Raw genomic sequence first — 24,642 nt, 5'->3', positions numbered from 1 at the left:
CCAGGAAATTAAGTTTTCACCAAAGCCACATTTTCCCAGTACAGAGAATACATTTTCCTATTCTACCCTGTCAAATGCCTTCTCTGCATCTAAAGACATAAACACTTCAAGAACGTCCGAACGTGCAGGAGAGTGTATGACATTAAGCAGACGTCGAATGTTAGAAAAGGAGTGGCGAGCCTTAATAAACCCTGTCTGATCCGTCGATATAATGTCTGTCATAATGGTTTCTATTCGAGAGGCAAGCATTTGCAAAAAAATTTACATCTGCATTTAAAAGTGAGACCGGTCTGTAGGAGCCACACTCAGATGCATCTTTGCAGGATTTTAACAAAGGAGGGCAGCTAGTTTGGCAGAAGACTTTTGTAGAATTCGATTGGGTAGCCATCTGGGCCAGGGGATTACCCGCTTTGCATTGCTGTAATTGAATAAATAAACTCCTCTAACCGCAAAGGTTGATCAATTTCATCTCACTTCTCTGTACTAATGGTAGGAGTTTCCAAATGGTAAAGAAAATCATTCAGAACTGAATTGTCTTCAGGTGGTTCTGACATGTGAAGAGCCGAATAAATGTTTTTGAAAGTATTTTTGATTTCAGTAGGGCTAACTGTTAAGACACCTGAGGTGTTGTGAATTTGAGGGATCAGCTGTGAGGCAGATTTTACACTTGAGTTGATGAGCTAGAAGTCGACCAGCCTTTTCTCCATGTTCGTAAACAAAACCATGTGAGCGGAGTAGCTGCTGCTCAGCCTTATCTGTGGATAGTAAATTGTACTGAGTTTGAAGACTCAGCCTTTCTTTGTAAAGTTCTGGTGATGGAGAGGCAGAATGTTTTTGGTCTAATTTCAGAATAGCGTCGATCAGCTGTTGTTGTTGTTTCATATTCCGTTGTTTATTGAGAGGAGAGGAATAGTCGATTATTTTGCCTCTAAGAACAACTTTAGTGTTTACCAAAGTGTAGATGGAGAGATCGATTCTGTTTTATTTGTCTCAATGAAGACATCAATTGCATTCAATAGAATGGTGCAGAATGAATTGTTTGAAAGTAACGATGAGTTAAGTCTCCATGGGGGCGATTTGTATAGTTCAATGAGAATGAGAGGTCGAGCAACAGAGGAGCATGGTCACTAATAACAATGGCAGAGTATTCCACTTTCTTAACAGAGGGGAGAAGGGCTTTATCTATTAAAATGTTGTCTATGTCACACCCTGATCTGTTTCACCTGTTTTGTGATTGTCTCCACCCCCTCCAGGTGTCGCTTTTTATCCTTGTGTTTCCTGTCTCTCTGTGCTAAGTTTGTCTTGTATGTTTTTCAAGTCAACCAGAGTTTTTACTCCTGCTTCTATTCTCTTTTGCTAGTCCTCCCGGTTTTTGACACTTGCCTGTTTTCTGGACTCTGTACCTGCCTGCCTGACCATTCTGACTGTCCTGACCTCGAACCTGCCTGCCACCCTGTACCTCTTGGACCCTGAACTGGTTTTGAACTTTTGCCTGTCCACGACCATTCTCTTGCCTACCCCTTTTGGATTGTTTAATAAATATCAAGACTCAAATCATCTACCTCCCGTGTCTGCATCTGGGTCTCGCCTTTTGCCCTTATAGTACGAACTGGCCATGACAGACCCAGCAGACTTGTACCAGCTCCGCCACACTGTCTCCCTGCAGGGAGCCACCATTGTGAGGCATGAAGAGTTTCTGCAGGATCTTTTGGAAGGACTTCGTTCCCTGACGGAACACCACGACCAAGGGTTTAAGTCTATCATGGAGCAAATCAGGGAGTTAGCTCATAGGCAGCCTGCCACCTCTGAGAACCCCCAACCACCCACTAACTTTTTCCCTATTAGTGCTGAGTTTGTACAGCCTACCTCGGCTCCCCGAGAACCCCGCTTACCTCTGGAGCGAAATTCTGTGGATCCTGGTACCTGCCAGGGTTTTCTTTCTCAGTGCTCTGTTATTTTAGAGCTACAGCCATCTTCGTTTCCTTCGGACCGATCGAAGATAGCGTATATTATTACGCTATTGTCAGGAAGGGCGCTCTCCTGGGCTACGGCAGTTTGTGCACAACAATCCGACATTTGTCATAATCTGGAGGATTTCATGGCAGAGGTGAGGAAGGTATGTGATTCTTCGGTATTCGGGATAGGCGGCCAGAAAACGTTTTGAATTACATCAAGACTCCCGTAGTGTGGCAGACTACGCTGTTGACTTTCGCACATTGGTCGCCGAGAGTGCCTGGAATCCAGAGTTTCTTTTCGAAACCTTTCTTCAAGGATTATCTCAGGTGGTGAAAGATGAGCTAGCTGCTCTGAAATTACCGGTGGACCTCAATTCCCTCATCGCCTTCACCATTAGAATTGATGGACGTCTAAGGGAATGCAGGAGTGAGAGGAGGTCTGGCCTAGGTCACACTCGTACATCCGCTGTGGCTCGCTCACCTCTGAAGGAATCCGGAAGTCGCCGAAGGCTGTTTTTCCGTGAGAATCCAAAGCCACCCGAGCTCCCTCGGGAATCATCGGCGACGGGTGAGTCAGATACTCCGAACCTATGCAACTGGGAAGAGCTAGGTTGTTGCCTAGGTAACGTTCAAGTAGGCTAAGTTCCAATAGTTGTCTGTACTGTGGGGCTGCGGGACATTATATAGCCACTTGCCCAGTTAAGAGACCTATTTCTGTAGTAGGTACAAGTACTCTGGTGAGCCAGACTGGGAATCCTCTAAATCCCATCAAGCACACTCCTTTTTTTGTGATACTGCTGTGGGGAGACCGACCAGTCTAAATCTCTCCGGGTGCTCATTGACTCTGGGGCGGATGAGAGCTTTATGGACGCTACCCTAGTTTCTGAATTAGGTATCCCCACAGACGCTAGAGCACTGTGCGGCCGCTCCATTGGTATAGTTACCCACAGCACTGTTCCTGTTTATCTGCGGGTTTCAGGAAATCAGTGAGGCTATACAGCTTCTCCTCATTGAGTCTCCCCATGTTCCTGTTTTGGGATTTTCTTGGCTCAAAAAACACAACCCCATTATTGACTGGACCACAAGTTCCTTCCTGGGTTGGAGTTCGTTCTGCCATTCCCATTGCCCTAAAGCAGTGCAGCCTTCCCCGAGACGGCCTCCTCAGGGCTTAAGTCAAGTCTCGGATTTCTCTGCCGTCCCCACAGAGTTCCACGACCTCCTGGAGGTCTTCAGCAAGGCACGGACTACTTTTCTTCCCCCGCACCGTCCTTATGATTGTGTCATTGGTCTCCTTCCAGGCACCACACCACCTCGTGGTAGGCTATATTCTCTATTTGGGCCGGAGACTAAGGCCATGGAGGAGTACATAGAGTCTCTGGCTACTGGGGCCGTCCGACCGTCTGCATCTCCTGCAGGCGCAGGGCTTTTTTTTGTGGAGAAGAAGGACAAGAACCTGCGTCCGTGCATTGACTACCGGGGTCTAAATTACATTACGGTTAACCTCTTACCTCTACCTGGGACGCTTGCGTCCCAACTAGAGCTCTGGAAATGCAAATGCGCTACGCTAAATGCTAATAGTATTAGTTAAAACTCAAAAGTTCATTAAAATACACATGCAGGGTATCAAATTAAAGCTACACTCGTTGTGAATCCAGGCAACAAGTCAGATTTTTAAAATGCTTTTCGGCGACAGCATGAGAAGCTATTATCTGATAGCATGCACCAATACACTACAACAGAAAAGCACAGCAGGGGACGTAAACAAAATAATTAGCATTTCGGCGTTACACAAACCGCACAATAAAATAGAAAACAGTCATTACCTTTCACCATCTTCTTTGTTGGCACTCCTAGATGTCCCATAAACACTATTGGGTCTTTATTTCGATTAAATCGGGCCATATAAAGCCAAGATATCGTTATATGTAGACTGTGTGATAAACGAAAAAAACAGCGATTTCACAACGTAACGTCATTTTTAAAATTCAAAAAGTAGACGATAAACTTTCACAAAACACTTCGAAATACGTTTGTAATGCTACTTTAGGTATTAGTAAACGTTAATAAGCGATAAAAATCATCCGTAGGCGATGTACATATCATTAGCTGTCGTCTTGGAAAAAATTTCAGGAGAGAGCTCTTCCGGAATGATCTGGGCGGAGACCGGAGGTACGTCGTGCCCCTCTTTCGGTTCAACCAAGAATCAAAGAGGATTAAATTCACAAGATACTCGACTGCATGGGGATGCTGTGGGAGTTGAATGCTCGGTCTTATCTAATTCGGCTCACTGTTAACAATTGCTGGAAGTGGCGCAAGGATATTTATTTCCATTTTCTGTGATCAGGTTTTCCTGCGCTTTCCGATGTAACGCACGTTATGTAATAGCCACAGTCGTGATTTAACCAGTTTTAAAAACGTCCGAGGGTTTCCTATACACACATTCTAACCATATGAACGTACTATATTCCTGGCATGAGTAGCAGGGCACTGAAATGTTGCGCAATTTTTAACAAAATGTTCAAAAAAGTAGAGGGTAGGAGCAACTAGTTAAGACTCGTTACCCCCTACCACTCCTCTCCTCGGCTTTTTAACCTTTCCAGGGGACCACCATTTTTTCCAAGCTGGACCTTCGGAATGTCTACCACCTGGTTCAGATACGCAAAAGAGATTAGTGGAAGACAGCATTCAACACAGCCAGCAAACATTGAGTACCAGGTCATGCCGGTTGGATTCCCCTAACGGCAACTGTCTTCCAGGCTCTGGTAAACGATGTGCTCCGGGACATGCTAAACCATTTTGTGTTTGTCTACCTTGACAACATCCTGTTTTTTCCCTGTCTGCCCAAGAACATGTTCTTCATGTCAGAAAGGTCCTTCAGAGCCTCCGGGAGAACCAATTGTTCTTGAAAGCCAAGAAGTGTGAGTTCCACCGTTCTACAATCTCCTTTCTGGGATATGTCATCTCTGAGGGAAATGTCCAGATGGATCCTGGAAAGGTGAAAGCAGTGGTGGATTGGCCTCAACCTACATCCAGGGTGCAGTTGCAATGTTTCCTGGGTTTAGCTAACTTCTACCGCCATTTCATTTAGGGTTACGGCACCCTGGTGGCTCACCTCTCCCAAAGTATCATTCGGCATGGCTGTTAACCTCTCTAGGGTATGTGGGACGCTAGCGTCCGACCTGGCCAACATCCAGTGAGATTGCAGAGCGCCAAATTCAAATACAGAAATACTCATTATAAAAATTCAGAAAAGATACAACTATTTTACATAGGTTTAAAGATTAACTTCTTGTGAATCCAACCACAGTGTCAGATTTTGAAAATGCTTTACGGGAACGCATAACTTACAATTAGTTGAGAACATAGCCCAGCAGACAAATCATTACAAACAGTAACCAGCCAAGAAGAAGAGTTACACAAGTCAGAAATAGAGATACAATTATTTCCTTACCTTTGATGATCTTCATATGGTTGCACTCAGAAGACATTAATTTATTCAACAAATGTTCCTTTTGTTTGATAAAGTCTCTCTTTATATCCTAAAACCTCTGTTTTGTTCGCGTGTTTTCTTCAGTAATCCACAGGCTCAAACGCAGTCACAACAGGCAGACAAAAAATCCAAATTGTATCCGTAAAGTTCATAGAAACATGTCAAACGATATTTATATTCAATCCTCAGGTTGTTTTTAGCCTAAATAATCAATAATATTTCAACCGGACAATAATGTTGTCAAAATAAAAGGTAAACAAGAAAGGCACTCTCTCGGTCGCGCGCATGAAAAAGCACTGTGACACGCAGGGTCCACTCATTCAGACTGCTCTTACTCCCTCATTTTTTAGAATACAAGCCTGGAACCATTTCTAAAGACTGACATCTAGTGGAAGGCATAGGAACTGCAATTTGAGTCCTAAGTCAATGGATATTGTAATGGCATTGAATAGAAGACAACAAAATAAACATCCTACTTCCCGAATGGATTTTCTCAGGTTTTCACCTGCCAAATCAGTTCTGTTATACTCACAGACATTATTTTAACAGTTCTGGAACCTTTAGAGTGTCTTCTATCCACATCAAATAATTATATGCACATCCTATCTTCTGGGCCTGAGTAGAAGGCAGTTTAACTTCTTTACGACTAGGGGGCAGTATTTTAATTTTTAGATAGAAAACACTCTGACGTTTCCAAAACTGCAAAGATATTGTCTGTGAGTGCAACAGAACTGATGTTACAGGCGAAACCCAGATAAAAATCCAATCAGGAAGTGACGCATTTTTTTAAACCACCTCATGCCAATGACTCCTTATATGGCTGTGAATGAGCTACGAATGAGCTTACGTTTTCTACGTATTCCCCAAGGTGTCTACAGCATTGTGACGTCGCTTTACGCATTTATGTTGAAGAATAGCCATAAGGGACCACATTTAGCAAGTGGTCACATGATGTCTCCCGCAGAAAATCTTGCGTAAAGTACTGAGGTAGCCATTTTTCCAATCGCTTCTTATGAGAAACCAATTGTCTCAACGGATATATTATCGAATAGATATGTTAAAAACACCTTGAGGATTGATTCTAAACAACGTTTGCCATGTTTCTGTCGATATTATGGAGCTAATTTGGAAAAAAGTTTGGAGTTGTAGTGACCGCATTTTCCGGTCAATTTCTCAGCCAAATGTGATGAACAAACGGGAGCTATTTCGCCTACAAAAATAATATTTTTGGAAAAAAGGAACATTTGCTATCTAACTGGGAGTCTCCTGAGTGAAAACATCTGAAGTTCTTCAAAGGTAAATGATTTAATTTGATTGCTTTTCTTATTTTCGTGAAAATGTTGCCTGCTGCCAGCAGAGCCTAGCATAGCATGATCAACTTAGCATAGCATGATAAACTTACACAAATGCTTGTCTAGCGTTGGCTGTAAAGCATATTTTGAAAATCTGAGATGACAGTGTGATTAACAAAAGGCTAAGCTGTGTCTCAATATATTTCATTTGTGATTTTCATGAATAGGAAGATTTTGTAGGAAGATTTATGTCTGCTGCGTTATGCTAATTAGTTTGAGGCGATGATTACGCTCCCGGATCCGGGATGTGTAGATCAGAGAGGTTAATTTGGGCACACTTATCATCCAAAATTCCAAATGCTGCCCCCTACCCTAGAGAAGTTAACAGGGCCTTTTTGGATCTGAAGGATCGGTTCACCACAGCACCCATCCTCATCCGTCCCGTCGAGGTTGATGCTTCTGATGTTGGAGTGGGGGCCATCCTGTCCCAGCGATCTGCCCAGGACCAAAAGCTTCATCCCTGTGCCTCCCTGTCCCATCATCTCAATCCTGCAGAGAGGAACTACGATGTAGGCAACTGAGAACTCCTGGCGGTCAAGATGGCATTGGAAGAGTGGAGGCACTGGTTGGAAGGAGCAGAACAGCCATTCCTGGTCTGGACCGACCATACAAATGTTGAATATCTCCGTACAGCAAAGCGCCTTAACTCCAGGCAGGCCCGTTGGGCTCTCTTGTTTACAAGATTTAACTTCACAATTTCCTACTGCCCAGGGTCCAAGAATGTGAGGCCTGATGCCCTCTCCTGCCTATACAGTTCCTCTGCCAAACCCTCAGTCTCCGAAACCATTCTCCCTACCTCATGCCTTGCAGCCTCAGCGGGTTGGGGTATTGAGACCCTGGTTCACAAGGCACAACATTCCCAGCCTGGACCTGAAGGGGGACCAGCTAACCTGCTGTTTGTCCCTAACTCTGTCCGGTCCCGGCTCCTGGAATGGGCTCATTCCTCCAGGCTGACCTGTCACTACCTGGAGCCGACAGCTGGTCTGGGTGAAGTATGCCCGGAACACCCTTCCCTGTTCAGCCACGGGACTCCCCCCTTTTGAGTATTCCATTGGGTAGCAACCTACACTCTTTCCAGGACAAGAATTGGAAGTCTACGTACCCTTGGCCCAGACGTTCGTCTGCCACTGTCGACGTACCTGGAGAATTGCTCGGGTAGCACTTCTCAAGACCAATTCCAGGTATCGTCAACAAGTGGACGGCTGCCGGACTCCAGCTCCCGCTACCGCATTGGCTGTCCATATGGCTGCCCACCCTGGACCTGCCCCTTCTGGTAGAGTCCCTGTAAATTGTCCCCTCGTTTTATTGGTCTGTTTCTCTAGAGTCCTTAGTTCCACTGCTGTTCATCTCTTTTTACCCCGTACCCTCCGTATTCACCCTACATTCCATATGTCTAGCCCATGTCTCACAGTCCTTTGTTTTCTGTCCCCAGGCCCCCCTCCCCGTGTCATTGATGGCCATCCGGCATACACAGTGAAACGTCTCCTGGGTGTTTGACCACTGGGCAGGGGTTTCCAGTATCTGGTTGACTGGGAGGGTTACGGCCCGGAGGAGAGGTGCTGGGTTCCCACTAGAGACATCCTGGATCCAGCCCTCATCGCCGACCTCCACCGCCGACACCCCGGTCAACCAGGTATGCGCCCAGGTAGGACGCCAGGTGGTGCCCCTACAGGGGGGGCACTGTCACACCCTGATCTGTTTCACCTGTCTTGTGATGGTCTCCACCCCTTCCAGGTGTCACTTATTATCCCTGTGTTTCCTGTCTCTCTGTGCCAGTTCGTCTTGTATGTTTTTCAAGTCAATCAGTGTTTTCCACTATACTCTTGCTTCTATTCTCTCTTGCTAGTCCTCCCGGTTTTTGACCCTTGCCTGTTTTCTGGACTCGCCTGCCGGACCATTCTGACTGCCCTGACCTCGAGCCTGCCTGCCACTCTGTACCTGGACTCTGAACTGGTTTTGACCTTTTGCCTGTCCACAACCATTCTCTTGCCAATCCCTTTTGGATTGTTAAATAAATATCAAAACTTAAACCATCTGCCTCCCGTGTCTGAACCTGGGTATCGCATTGTGCCCTTATAGTCTATTCTAGAATAGGAGTGGTGTACATGTGAAAAGAAAGATAATTATTTTGTTACTGGGAAAAATGAATCCATGGATATACACATTCTGCCTGGCTCATAAATGCAGACAAAGTGCTGGACATTTTTGAAGGAGATAATGATCTAGGGTTTGAGCGGTCCAAGACTGGGTTGATCACACAATTCCAGTCCCCTCCAAAAATTAAATAGTGTGAGTTGAGATTGGGCAGCAAATAAATACGTTTGTTAATAAAATCAACATCATCCCAATTGGGAGCATAAACATTTACAAGCAAAACAGAAGTGTGATACCAAAACAAAATGCCCCTGTGGATCCGAGATGATGTCAGCAGTGGTAAATTGCACTTTCTTATGAATAAGTATTGCTGTTCCCCTTGCCTTAGCATTGGATTTTTAATGGAATATTTGCCCTACCCAAGCTTTACGGAGTCTACCGTGATCTGCTGCACACAGATGTGTTTCTTCTAAGAATGCAATATCAGTTATTACATTCTTAAGATGAGCAAATACTCTAGCCCGTTTAACCGGGCCCTTCATTGCCTTGACGTTCCAGCATGTAAACCTAATAGCTGACCCCCCAACTCCCACCGAAATATCTGAATTGTCAGTCATTAAAAATTGAGATTACTAAATAAAAACTGGAATAGACATGAACACCCTGTATAAGACCACCGATCATATCTTGTGACAAAGGAAAAAGCATGTACTGAAAAGTTAGGCAAAATACCGTTGAAGTAGAATATGTAACAATCAAATGGTTAATGAAGGCAAACAACTTCCCCCTACCCCCTGACATAAAACCCTCAAAATAGCACAACAAAATAACACTGTCCTATGCTCGTCTCTAAGGCTCATTGCAGGGTTCCCCAAATAGAGTCAAACTCCCGGTTAACTACCTGTCACTTAACTTACCCTACACGAGGGCTCCCAATTATTAACAGAATGATTTACAACAACAGTTTTAAATTGTATAAACTCAGATTTTGACGGTTCACTCAATAGTCAATCAGTTACATCCTTCATTGGCTTTAACAACCGCAAATAGCCAAATAAAATGCTACTGTTGGTCAAGACTTCGGCCCATGGGTTGTGTTAGGGGTGCGTTCCACGCTCCCAAAGCCGCACCGCGCAACTGCATCCACAGGTAGTAAAATATGATACTCAGGCGCAGTGCGACCACAAGGACTACAGCAGTCAACTTAGTGTACGTAAACTTCTGACCCACTGGAATTGTGATACAGTGAGTTATATGTGGAATAATCTGTCTGTAAACAATTGTTGGAATTACTTGTGTCATGCACAAAGTAGATGTCCAAACCGACATGCCAAAACTATAGTTTGTTTACAAGAAATTTGTGGAGTGGTTGAAAAACAAGTTTTAATGACTTCAACCTAAGTGAATGTAAACTTCCGACTTTAACTGTATGTGAAAATACTATTCATTGACTACAGCTCAGCGTTCAACACCATAGTGCCCTCAAAGCTCATCACTAAGCTAAGGACCCTGGGACTAAACATCTCCCTCTGCAACTAAACTTCCTGACGTGGTGCCCCCAGGTGGTAAGGGTAGGTAACAACACATCAGCCACACTGATCCTCATCACAGGGGCCCATCAGGGGTGTGTGCTCAGTCCCCTCCTGTACTCCCTGTTCACTCATGACTGCACGGCCAGGCACGACTCCAACACCATCATTAAGTTTGCCGATGACACAACAGTGGCCTGATCACCGACAATGACGAGACAGCCTATAAGGAGGAGGTCAGAGACCTGGCCATGTGCTGTCAGGACAACAACCTCTCCCTCAATGTGATCAAGACAAAGGATATGATTGTGGACTACAGGAAAAAGAGGAACGAGCACACCCCCATTACCATCAACGGAGCTGCAGTGGAGCAGTTTGAGAGCTTCAAGTTCCTTGGTGTCCACATCACCAACAAACTAACATGGTTCAAACACACCAAGCGGTACCGGAGCACCAAGTCTAGGTCCAAGAAGCTTCTAAACAGCTTCTACCCCCAAGCCATTAGACTCCTGAACACCTAATCAAATGGCTACCCAGACTATTTGCATTGCCCCCCACCCTTCTTTTACACTAACTCTGTTGTTATCATCTATTATTTATATTTTTTATTTTACCCCCTTTTCTCCCCAATTTCATGGTATCCAATTGTAGTAGTTACTATGTTGTCTCATCGCTACAACAAGAGACGAAGGTCGAAAGCCATGCGTCCTCCGAAACACAACCCTGCTTCTTAACACAGCGCACATCCAACCCGGAAGCCAGCAGCACCAATGTGTCAGAGGAAACACCGTGCACCTGGCGACCTGGTTAGCGTGCACTGCGGCCTGCCACAGGAGTCGCTAGTGCGCGATGAGACAAGGATATCCCTACCGGCCAAACCCTCCCTAACCCGGACGACGCTAGGCCAATTGTGCTTCGCCCCATGGACCTCCCGGTCGCAGCCGGCTGCGCCAGAGTGTGGGCTCGAACCCAGAGTCTCTGGTGGCACACTGCAATGCAGTGCCCTAGACTACTGCGCCACCCAGGAGGCCAGTTACTGTCTATTCATAGTCACTTTAATAACTCTACCCACATGTGCATATTACCTCAACTAACCGGCACATTGACTCTGTACCGGTACCCCCCTGTATATTGTCTCGCTATTGTTATTTTGCTGCTGCTCTTTAATCAAATCAAATCGAATCAAATTTATTTATATAGCCCTTCGTACATCAGCCGATATCTCAAAGTGCTGTACAGAAACCCAGCCTAAAACCCCAAACAGCAAACAATGCAGGTGTAAAAGCACGGTGGCTAGGAAAAACTCCCTAGAAAGGCCAAAACCTAGGAAGAAACCTAGAGAGGAACCAGGCTATGTGGGGTGGCCAGTCCTCTTCTGGCTGTGCCGGGTAGAGATTATAACAGAACATGACCAAGATGTTCAAATGTTCATAAATGACCAGCATGGTCGAATAATAATAAGGCAGAACAGTTGAAACTGGAGCAGCAGCACAGTCAGGTGGACCGGGGACAGCAAGGAGCCACCATGCCAGGCAGCCCCGGGGCACGGCCCCAGGGCCCAGGTCCTCCGAGAGAGAGAAAGAAAGAGAGAATTAGAGAGAGCATATGTGGGGTGGCCAGTCCTCTTCTGGCTGTGCCGGGTGGAGATTATAACAGAACGTGGCCAAGATGTTCAAATGTTCATAAATGACCAGCATGGTTGAATAATAGTAAGGCAGAACAGTTGAAACTGGAGCAGCAGCATGGCCAGGTGGACTGGGGACAGCAAGGAGTCATCATGTCAGGTAGTCCTGGCACATGGTCCTAGGGCCCAGGCCAGTTGAAACTGGAGCAGCAGCATGGCCAGGTGGACTGGGGACAGCAAGGAGTCATCATGTCAGGTAGTCCTGGGGCATGGTCCTAGGGCTCAGGTCCTCCGAGAGAGAGAAAGAAAGAGAGAAGGAGAGAATTAGAGAACGCACACTCAGATTCACACAGGACACCGAATAGGACAGGAGAAGCACTCCAGATACAACAAACTGACCCTAGCCCCCCGACACATAAACTACTGCAGCATAAATACTGGAGGGTGAGACAGGAGGGGTCAGGAGACACTGTGGCCCCATCCGAGGACACCCCCGGACAGGGCCAAACAGGAAGGATATAACCCCACCCACTTTGCCAAAGCACAGCCCCCACACCACTAGAGGGACATCTTCAACCACCAACTCACCATCCTGAGACAAGGCCGAGCATAGCCCACAAAGATCTCCGCCACGGCACAACCCAAGGGGGGGGCGCCAACCCAGACAGGCTGACCACAACAGTGAATCAACCCACCCAGGTGACGCACCCCCCCCAGGGACGGCACGAGAGAGCCCCAGTAAGCCAGTGACCCAGCCCCCGTAACAGGGTAGAGGCAGAGAATCCCAGTGGAAAGAGGGGAACCGGCCAGGCAGAGACAGCAAGGGCGGTTCGTTGCTCCAGAGCCTTTCCGTTCACCTTCCCACTCCTGGGCCAGACTACACTCAATCATATGACCCACTGAAGAGATGAGTCTTCAGTAAAGACTTAAAGGTTGAGACCGAGTTTGCGTCTCTGACATGGGTAGGCAGACCGTTCCATAAAAGTGGAGCTCTATAGGAGAAAGCCCTGCCTCCAGCTGTTTGCTTAGAAATTCTAGGGACATTTAGGAGGCCTGCGTCTTGTGACCGTAGCGTACGTGTAGGTATGTACGGCAGGACCAAATCAGAGAGATAGGTAGGAGCAAGCCCATGTAATGCTTTGTAGGTTAGCAGTAAAACCTTAAAATCAGCCCTTGCTTTGACAGGAAGCAGGTGTAGAGAGGCTAGCACTGGAGTAATATGATCAAATTTTTTGGTTCTAGTCAGGATTCTAGCAGCCGTATTTAGCACTAACTGAAGTTTATTTAGTGCTTTATCCGGGTAGCCGGAAAGTAGAGCATTGCAGTAGTCTAACCTAGAAGTGACAAAAGCATGGATTAATTTTTCTGCATCATTTTTGGACAGAAAGTTTCTGATTTTTGCAATGTTACGTAGATGGAAAAAAGCTGTCCTTAATTGCTTGTTACTTGTATTTCTTATTCTTAAACTGCATTGTTGGTTAGGGGCTCGTAAGTAAAGTACACCTGTTGTATTCGGCGCATGTGAGTAATACAATTTGATTTGATTTGACTTGAAATCATTGGCCACTTTGATAATGCCACTTTAATATTGTTGGCATATCTTGCATTACTCACCTCATATGTACAGTATATACTGTATTCTATACCATTTATTGCATCTTAGCCTATGCTGCTCTGTTATTGCTCATACATATATTTATATATTCTTATTCCATTCCTTTACTTAGATTTGTGTGTATTACATATCTGTTGTGGAATTGTTAGACATTACTTGTTAGATATTGCTGCACTGTTGGAACTAGAAGCACAAGCATTTCGCTACACTCGCAATTACATCTGCTAACCATGTGTATGTGACAAAAACAATTTGATTTTACATGCAGATGTATGCAGACGATACACTCAAAATGTATGTTCACTCAAAAAATAGGCAACAAGTTGTTAACAAGTTAACTGAAGCTACACTATGGTACACATTTCTAAATGGATGACTGATTCTTGCTTGCGTTTAAATATCGACAAGACTGTTTGTATGTACTTCTCTAAGAAATCAATTGATTCTTCGCAACCAGCTGTTCTTGTTAATTGGGAGAATCTGAAAGTTGTGTCTAACTTCAAGTATCTCTGCATAATTTTGGACTCCAACTTGACATTGAAGAAACGGGTGAAGAAGGTGGTTAACATTGTCAAGTTTAGGCCATCCAACTTTTGGTTTATAAGACCTTACCTTCCTCTGGAATGCATGTTATGATCAATATATGCATGTTATGATCTTCTTACGTCTGAGATATTGCCTCACATGCTGGTCACAAGCAGGAGCTACTACTCTGAAACCCATTGAATCACTCTACAAACCAAACAGTTACCACCATTGTCACATCATTCACAAAAATCATTGATATCATCTGGATAGCTTTAAGCAGTATGTAGATGCAAGCTTTGTCTTTAGGATCTTGCATGGTCTTACCCCTCCACCCCTATGCCGGCATAGCATGCTCATGGAAAGCCCCTCCAGGATAACAAGTGCAGCAACTAGAGGGGATTGTGTTGTCCCTTTTCAACACAGTAAAATCGGTCAATCGGTCTTCTCTGTTAGAACTACAATACTGATTATTGTACTTTTAAATGTAAATTGAAAACATGGCTCAAATCCATCCAAACCTATACACATGTCATCTGTGGTTCCTCATAGGTAAGACAACAGTTGATGATATTTTTTAAAATTATGAATAAGTTGTTGTTAGAATGATATATTATTGGCTGTAATGTTTTTGTATTGCTTTGGTGAGTATTTGCATTGTGGCTGTGTAATTGCCGTTACCTGCCCAGGGGCTATTGGTGCAAATGAGCTTTTGGCTAACCCCGGCACATTTACATGGATGTTGCATTATTGTAAATTGATGTTGTTTAATGTGCATTGCCCCTATAAATAAATACATTTAGAACAATAGTGTAATAATGAAGAATTGTGGGCATTGTGGGCGGTCTAATTATTTTATAATGAAAGGCTAGAAATGGTAAAAAAATTCCCCTCAGAGAGCCAAATAAGACACTGAGTACAACACTATGTGTGTAGTTCACAATGACAAGCCAAACTAAATGCTACAGAATTTAGATGAGTTGGAGTCGGATGGAGGATCAGATATTGAGCTTGAAATCGACGTTGTAAACAGATGAAAGAGCATGGATGTGGAGTCATTTTGGTCTGATTGGGTAGGGGATGGACCTTCAGAGAAACGACGCAACACCTGCGGCAGGTGTACAGGAAAAAAGGCCTATGAAACCTGTGTGCAGTGCAACTGATTTGTTTGTTGGGCTTGCTCACACAAAGCCCCAAAGCTGTGTGCTGACTGTGGACCCAAGCATAAAGAGAAGACGAGATCGATTAATGCGTAAAGGCACTGGCATAAGGGCACAATTATCCCATACAATCAACAAATGCCAGTTGTTATATCTTGCCATTAATATTTTCCCACTAATATTTCTTTATGCAATTCATCCTTTACAATTGTCCAGGTGCTTTTGTTTAGGAATAAAGCAAATAATTTCACCTGTGACCTGGTTGGTTATATTATTATTATCTTTTCAGTTTCTACTTTGTCAAAAGAAGCTGTAACTGGGCTTTATTAATTACTATAACTATATTACTAATCGAATCTACAAATAAAGTTGATCAAATGGATTACACTGTAATGTTTTTATTGTAAGGGAAAACGAAAATAGGATATAGGCCTGCATTTATTCTAGGACTTTGTAGAATTATACAAAACATATCATTGACTCTATCTAAACAAACAACCTTTGCTGTTCATTTTTTAAATGTATAGATTTCCACAAATATTTCTTCATCCAATTAATCCTTTATGATAGTTTATGCACTATTTATCAAGTGCTAGTGCTTATGTTTGCTGTATCTTGCGGGTTGATATGCATCTGATGCATATGCTAAAGGGGACGCCTGGCAAAGTTCTCAACATTCTCTAGCGGGTACTTATTGGCTGAAAGCCCTGGCGGTTCTAGTGTTAAAGGCCAACTCACAGCTACCACTCCCCCATCTCTCAGACTGTATTCTCTCTTTCTCTCTGTCTGGTCCTGCTCTACTTTCTCTCTCCGTCACTACATCTCGTTTCTGTTTAGATTTTTCTTATTGGTCAGTCTGAAGCATTGTTAGCTAAACCTTTGTCTTCTTTGTGCCATTTCGCTTCCTTGTGCCATTTTTAAAGCACTGTAGAGAATAGGAAGCCATTACACAGCTATAGCCATTAAGCCTGTAGCTGTGTTACCAGGCCAGTGGGTTGGCTGGAGTAGGCCTATACACTGGATGTACATTGTACATTGTGAATGTGAGGATAGCTGAGAGAGTGTGACCACTATTAGCTACTGGACTTGCATCCCAAATTACACTCTATTCCCTATTTAGTGCACTACTTTTGAGCTCGGCCCATATGGTGCAATTTGTGATGCAGGCCTACTAAGCCTGTGGCTCTGCTCTGGGCAAGGTTGCCTGTTCACTACAGCAGATACATAATGTAACATGAACATATTGATTTCAAAGGTTCCCTACAGTTCCATGTAGCTTTAGCTCAGCCAATGTGTCTGTGTAAGATAACAAGCAAGCAGGAAGTTCCATGATGGTACAAACACACAATGTTAAAGGCTCACCATCAATCTCCACCTGCTCCCATTTCATTAACTCTTTAATTAGTCTCTCCCTGTCTCTCTCTCTCTCATATATATATATATATATATATATACTCTAACTCAGATTGATTTATGCAGGGCTGCAGTTTTGCCAATGATTTTCTCTGAGACGCTTGTGTCCATACTAAATCCAGATTCTCAGAATCCAGCTTTCCAACCAGCCTCTCCTCTGGTGCCATTAAATGTGTGAGTGTGTGTGTGTGCTTGTCAAAAAATTGAATGCTATTCTGATCGTGTGTGGGATCTTCTCTCTAAAGTCTAGTCCAGCTTTGACCGAGTAACAACAACCATTCGTCTCCTCAGCTCTCTGTCTCTCTCGTTCTTTCTCCCTCACTGTTTCCTTCTCCCTCTCGCTCTCTCTGATGAAAGATCAGATTTACATTAGATGAGTTCAAGAAACAGCCTGGGAGAGTTTAAACAGGGCTACTGCAACATCGTCTCTTTAATAAAATGTTCAGCAGCACTATTCAAAAAAGCTAATTCAATAAATATAATAAATTACATTTGTAAAGCTCTTTTCATTATACAAAAATAATCTAAATACTTAAAAATAAAAATAGATAAATAGTAAAACATTATATACAGTTGAAGTTGGAAGTTTAAATACACTTTAGCCAAATACATGTAAACTCAGTGTTTCACAATTCCTGCCATTTAATCCTAGTAAAAATTACCTGGTTTAGGTCAGGTAGGACCACCACTTTATTTTAAGAATGTGAAATGTCATAAAAATAGTAGAGAGAATGATTTATTTCAGCTTTTATTTCTTTCATCACATTCCCAGTTGGTCAGAAGTTTACATACACTCAATTAGTATTTGGTAGCATTGGCTATAATTGTTTAACATGGGTCAAACATTTCAAGTAGCCTTCAACAATACGTTGGGTACATTTTGGCCCATTCCTCCTGACAGAGCTGGTGTAACTGGTTTGTAGGCCTCCTTGCTCGCATGCGCATTTTCAGAGCTTTGTGATGGCCACTCCAATACCTTAACTTTGTTGCCCTTAAGCCATTTTATGGAAGTATACTTGGGGTCATTGTCCATTTGGAAGACCCATTTGTGACCGAGCTTTAACTTCCTGACATGTCTTGAGATGTTGCTTCAATATATGCACATAATTTTCCTCTCTCATGATGCCATCTATTTTGTGATGTGCACCAGTCCCTCCTGCAGCAAAGCACCCCCACAACATGATGCTGCCACCCCCGTGCTTCACGGTTGGGATGGTGTTCTTCAGATTGCAAGCATCCCCCTTTTTCCTCCAAACATAACGATGGTCATTATGGCCAAACAGTTCTATTTTTGTTTCATCAGACCAGTGGACATTTCTCCAAAAGTACGATCTTTGTCCCCATGTGCAGTTGCCTCACTGCGGGAGTCCTGCCAGAGCTGGAGTAGCCTCCGGGCAGCCTCTCCCCCGGAAAATGTGGCATCAAACACCATCTTGAATCAGTATACAGCCCCTCTCTCCCCCTCTGTCCTGTCTTTCAGAGAGTGAAATGCGGTTTTCCTCCTTCTCTGGGTCCAGTCCAGCTTCTTCACTTGTTTAAAGGTCAACTCACAGCTACCCCTCCCCCCATCTCTCTGACTGTATTCTCTCTTTGTTACTGTCTTGCCCTTACTCTCTCCCCCCATCATTCCATCTCATCTCAGATTTTTTTCATAGGTCTGTCTGAATCAAGCTCTTTCTCTTTTTCTCACTGGCCATTCCCTCTCTCTCCCTCCTTCCTTCAACCCGCATCTCTCTGTAGATCAGCCTCTACTACCTCCACTCCCTCCCTCTCCAGTGTCCATCCTTCGCTTGGCCCGATTGGCTATAGGCAGTCTTAGTGATGAGGCTCTACTCCTTTCATCGCTGCACCTCATTGTTATCCTCCTTTCTATTCTGACCCTTCTTTCCTCTCTCATCCCTCTTTTCTGTATCAACCTAACTCACAGGATTTAACAGAAAACATGTCTGTCAGCACTGTGTAGAAAAGGCAGGCCCACTCTTGTACTGTAGATGAAAACGGAGAGTTCCAAATGTGTTTTCCCATACAGTGTGAATATACAGCATACTGTGGGTGAAAAGGGGTGAGTCATCAAAATATGCATTTTGTCCATGTAGATACAGCATTCTGTAGTTGTATTTCTGCTTGTCTGATCTTTTGATGTTATCCTCCTGTGATACAGTATTGTCTTGTTCGCATTGCCATGGGATGTTGAAAGTAAGCAATTTGTCATCGGAAGGCTCATACTGTCATCTCATCACTCTAACCCCCCACCCTCTCCCCCTTCTCTCCTCTCTCCCTACCTCTTTGCTGTTCTCTTTCCAACCCTCAATTCCTCACTTTCTCACCCCTCCTCTCTACCCCTCCTTCGGCACCCCTTTCTCTCTTACCTCTCCTCCTTTCTCCATCGAACCCCCTGCATCCTCTCCACCTCTTCCTCCCCCTACATCCACCCAACCGCCTCTCCAGTACCCCGGGGCAGCGATGGACCGCGTCAGCTTGCTGTGGCGTCTACGTCGTCGGGCTCGTCGCGGGGCGCTGTGTATGGGCCTCTTCTGCATCTCCATGGCAATGCTCTATGCCCTCTGCGCCGAGAACAGCGTACCCGTCACCGATGCTATCTTCGGGGTGCGGGCACGGACCCGCGCCCAGCCCCGGGCACACTCCATCATCAAGGTCTGTTTGTCTGTCTAGAGTGGTAACGGAGCATCATCAGCAGAACATGAGCATGTCCAAAATGGCCTATTCCCAATTTAGTGCACTACTTTTAAACCCATCGGACATACTCATAGCCATAGGCTCATGAATCCTCACACTGTATCATACAATAGAATCTATCCATTCTTCTATTTCATGTAATCTTCTTCTTCCACAGGTGCTGAGAGGTGGGGCCAAGCCCATGTACCTCGACCCCCAGAAGCTCCCCGGCGTCGTCCCTGGCAATGCCCACCGTCCAATCCCAGTCCTCTCCTCCCCAAACCACACACAGGAAGTCACAGCTAAGGAGACACACCCCAAACACCCCAAGAGAGAGCGAGAGTCATCGGGATTCTTCGCCTGGCTCTTGCCGCGCCCCTTCAGTCGGGCCATGGAGACCCTGTTTGGGGGCCGTCGTCGGGGGGAGCTTAGTGGAACAGTCGGGGACGCAGATTTTTTTGGTCCTCACAGAGCTCTGGGGGAGGTCTGGGACGACGAGATGTCCAGTAGCATGCTGGGGAAGAGGCTGAGGAAAGTGGTGCAGAACTATCAGGTGAGGGAGATAGAGAAGAGAGAAAGAGTCCAGCTAGCACATAGCGTGTATTACTTTAACAGAACATTTCCTAAAAGGAACTTAAAACCGATCAGAATTCTGAAGGAATGTCAATGTCATGCTGGAAAATGTTTTTGCCGAGGACGCTCCGCAAAAATAGCCTATAAGCCAGCCTTTTCCCTATAATGTAAACTCCAACAGAAATAACTTCAAATTAAACAAAGGTTGCTAGCCAACCAGCCTGCTAATGTTAACCCTACTACCCTGCGAATTGTAGCACTACCAGCCTGCTAACGTTACTTGATTGCGTAAATCAACCAGTTGCTAACAACACTTAGCTGACAGCCAAAGTTTGAGAAACGAAATGCCATCTAACCAGTTATCAAATAATGTTACCAGTATATGCAGTTATCTTAGCCAACAAGCAAGCCAGCTAAAGTTTGTTATTTTAGCCTGCTAGATAGCCTAGCCAGCTAACTAGCCTAGCTAGCCAACCACCAGGGTTGACATACAGTATATCACAAAATTGAGTACACCCCTCACATTTTTGTAAATATTTGAGTATATCTTTTCATGAGACAACACTGAAGAAATGACACTTTGCTACAATGTAAAGTAGTGAGTGTACAGCTTGTATAACAGTGTAAATTTGCTGTCCCCTCAAAATAACTCAACACACAGCCATTGATGTCTAATCCGCTGGCAACAAAAGTGAGTACTGTAATTTCTGGACTATTAAGCGCACCTGAATATAAACCGCATCCACTGAATTATAAAAAAATATGTATGTTGTACATAAATAAGCCGCACATGTCTATAAGCCGCCGGTACATTGAAACAAATGAACTTTACACAGCCTTTAAACGAAACATGTCTTGTAACAAAAATAAATAGGCTTTAACGAAACACGGCTTGTAACAAAAATAAATAGGCTTTAACGAAACACGGCTTATAACAAAAATTAAAAAAATAGCAGTAAACAGTAGCCTACCAAGAAAGTCATTGGTCACTATCTTCCTCCTCCTGTGCAATGAAACCACTGAAGTCATCTCCTTCGGTGTCGGAGTTGAATAGCCTCAGAATTGCTTCATCCGATGTTGGATCGTTTTCATTGTCGCTCTCGTCACTTTCATCTGGAGGCAAATTCCCTGCTGAGCTCATGCTGCCCCTTCAACACGCAGCAGTCCAGCCTTTCGAAACCCGTTGATGATAGTGGATTTTTTGACAATGTTCCACGCTGTCAGGACCCACTGGCAGACTTGACCATAAGTTGCTCTTCGCATGCGGCCCGTTTTAGTGAAGGATTTCTCCCCACTTGTCATCCAAGCCTCCCACTGAACACGGAGCGCCACCTTAAATGCACGATTTACACTGATGTCGAGTGGCTGCAAATAATTTGGGCCATCTGCTTTTCTTCCCTCTGAAAGCTTTTGTTGTTTTTTTGCACTGAGTCAGTTCCTCACGCTGCTCTTTCCAACGTCTTATCATCGACTCATTAAGGCCAAGCTCCCGTGCAGCATCTCTATTTCCTTTTCCAACAGCCAGATCGATCGCCTTCAACTTGAAAGCTGCATCATATGCATTTCTCCGTGTCTTTGCCATGATGAGGGTGACAAAATTACTACCGTAATCAGAATGATGGGAAGTTTGAGCGCGCTCGATTTACGTCACATTATGTGACGGTCCTCAGTTTTTTGGCGGCATGAATCTTGTGAAAGCGGGAAAAATCCATAAATTAGCCGCATCATTGTATAAACCGCGAGGTTCAAAGCGTGGGAATAAAGTAGCGGCTTATAGTCCGGAAATTACGGTACACCCCTAAGTGACAATGTCCAAATTGGGCCCAATTAGCCATTTTCCCTCCCTGGTGTCATGTGACTCGTTAGTGTTACAAGGTTTCAGGTGTAAATGGGGAGCAGATGTGTTAAATTTGGTGTCATCGTTCTCACACTCCCTCATACTGACTGGTCACTGGAAGTTCAACATTCAACACTCTTCTAAAGATGATGCACAAGAAAGCCCGCAAACAGTTTCCTGAAGACAAGCAGACTAACGACATGGATTACTGGAACCATGTCCTGTGGTCTGATGAGACCAAGATAAACGTATTTGGTTCAGATGGTGTCAAGCGTGTGTGGCGGCAAACAGGTGAGGAGTACAAAGACAAGTGTGTCTTGCCTACAGTCAAGCATGGTGGTGGGAGTGTCATGGTCTGGGGCTGCATGAGTGCTGCCGGCACTGGGGAGCTACAGTTCATTGAGGGAACCATGAATGCCAACGTACTGAGACATACTGAAGCAGAGCATGATCCTCTCCCTTTGGAGACTGGGCCGCAGGGCAGTATTCCAACATGATAACGACCCCAAACACACCTCCAAGATGACCACTGCCTTGCTAAAGAAGCTGAGGGTAAAGGTAATGGACTGGCCAAGCATGTCTCCAGACCTAAACCCTATTGAGCATCTGTGGAGCAACCTCAAACGGAAGGTGGAGGAGTGCAAGGTCTCTAACATCCACCAGCTCCGTGATGTCGTCATGGAGGAGTGGAAGAGGACTCCAGTGGCAACCTGTGACGCTCTGGTGGGTCCCTGGCAATAACCCAAGAGGGTTAAGGCAGTGCTGGAAAATGATGGTGGCCACACAAAATATTGACACTTTGGGCCCAATTTGGACATTTTCACTTAGGGGTGTACTCACTTTTGTTGCTAGCGGTTTAGACATTAATGGCTGTGTGTTGAGTTATTTTGAGGGGACAGCAAATTTACACTGTTATACAAGTGTTGTCACATGAAAAGATATACTCAAATATTTACAAAAATGTGAGGGGTGTACTCACTTTTGTGATATAGCTAAGTAGTAAGCCAGAGAATAACACCAACTAGTCTACAGGGGCAGGAACCACAGAACACAAAAAAATGCCAGCAGATATAAAGTCGAGAGAGCAGAGACTTACCGATTGACGGCTAAGTTAGCTACCAAAAAAGGGCCAAGAAGGGGCACTTCAGAGGGAGAGGATATTCCAACGGCCGAGGGAGAGTCAGCTAATCCAATAGCGATATAGTGAGGTAAATCCAAAATCGATAGATTCCAGAGGCAATAATCCAGAGGCGGCATTGGGTACAGGAGACGAGGGGAAGAGTGAACAATAAGACAGTGATCGGAAGAAGGCTCCAGCAGATGGAAATGATCACAGCAGCACAGTCAGTCAACTACTGTACCGCGCTAGTACTAAGCCAGGGTTGGAAAACGCTGGTAGCCTACTTCAAAAGAGAACAGGATGAAAAGTTGAGCAAACAAATTGGAGGACGAAAAACAACTAAGAACAGGTGAGATACTAAGCAATTAGAGCAGGTAGATTTTCCACTTTTCTTTTGATCCACAAGCAAGTCTGCCGGTGGTGCAGGAGAAGTCAGAGCTGCCAGGAGATACCGACTCTACCATCAGGCTTGTTTAAAACTGTAATTTTTGTCCTCATGCTAGCTAGAAGTAGTCACTGCAGCTAAGTTTGACCACACTGAGTTGTTACTTTGGTGAGTAAAAACGCAGGGTTCAAACTCATTCCAGGAAGGGCCGACTGTCTGCGGGTTTTCGCTCCACCCTTGTACTTGATTGATGAATTAAGGTCACTAAATAGTAAGGAACTCCCCTCCCCTGGTTGTCTAGGTCTTAATTCAAAGGAAAAAACAAAAACCCACACTCGTCCCTCGGTGGAATGAGTTTGACACCTCTGCTTTAAAGTCATATTCTCAAATTGTTCCCCAAAAATTTATAAAAAACACTCTTCTGTGGGAATTTCAGTACTTCAGCATAACGTTTCGTACAGGTTTCATCATGGTTCTTTTTAAAGAGGCAATCTGCAGTAGCTACATACATTTTTGAACATTTTTGGCCAATTGATTTTTGAAGATTATAATTTATAAATGCCTTAGTTCAACTGTCGTACCCCATCAGAACCCCAAATATAAGCTTGTTTTACTCCAATGTTTGTAAATAAAGTAAATGTAAACACACACTGTATAGCCTCAAAACATGGTTAAAATTGTAATGTTGGTACAGTGGTTCTTCCTGTAAAAGTTGTGTTGTACTGCAGCACACCTTGGGGGCTGCCGCCGAATTCTATGGCACGTTATTTAATTGTCAGCCATTGTTACCATTAATGCTAGTTAGTGATAGTTTGATCACCATAGGGCATCTTTGAGAAGCATTTGATAGCCTTCAATATTGGCTGTTTCCGTCAGGAAAATATGGCCCTGTACAACATGACAGTTGGGAGTAGGCTACAGTAGTCTAACCAATACCCAAACGGAGATTCAGTGAAAATAAAAATCTCATTGACTTATTAAAACTAGTCCCCATGCTTGTCTCAGAGGAGTGCGAAACAGTGCTGAAATAGTTGACCACGGCGGGTAGACTATTGTTTCAAATCCTATTGCTTCTAACTTCAATATGCTTTAAATGCCACAATGTCACAAATAATTGAACACACTCAATTCTTAAAACTCTGAGAAGGGTAATAAGAGGTGGTCTGCACTGCATATTAAACTGACATTCTTATTGCTTTATTGCACGTGTTACTGTGTGTGTTTCGATCCTCTCTCTCTCACACACATACGCTCTTGCTGTCTTGACCTCTGAATGGTCGGCTATGAAAAGCCA

At 44.4% G+C, this 24,642-nt stretch overlaps 1 protein-coding gene across 1 annotated transcript in view; it reads left to right on the top strand.

The window, feature by feature from the left end:
* st6gal1 (ST6 beta-galactosamide alpha-2,6-sialyltranferase 1) overlaps nt 1–24,642 on the top strand; it is a 170,594-nt gene that overhangs the window by 15,163 nt on the left and 130,789 nt on the right. The window contains exons 3-4 of the mRNA XM_029629923.2: nt 19,206–19,412; nt 19,612–19,986. Of these exons, the coding sequence (XP_029485783.2) occupies nt 19,206–19,412; nt 19,612–19,986 (582 nt within the window). The remainder of the gene's footprint in view (nt 1–19,205; nt 19,413–19,611; nt 19,987–24,642) is intronic.

Source organism: Oncorhynchus nerka, linkage group LG23, assembly GCF_034236695.1.
Source record: "Oncorhynchus nerka isolate Pitt River linkage group LG23, Oner_Uvic_2.0, whole genome shotgun sequence".
Lineage (NCBI taxonomy): Eukaryota > Metazoa > Chordata > Actinopteri > Salmoniformes > Salmonidae > Oncorhynchus > Oncorhynchus nerka.
Note: the sequence above shows the minus strand (reverse complement) of the source record. Positions and strands in the feature narration are given on the sequence as shown.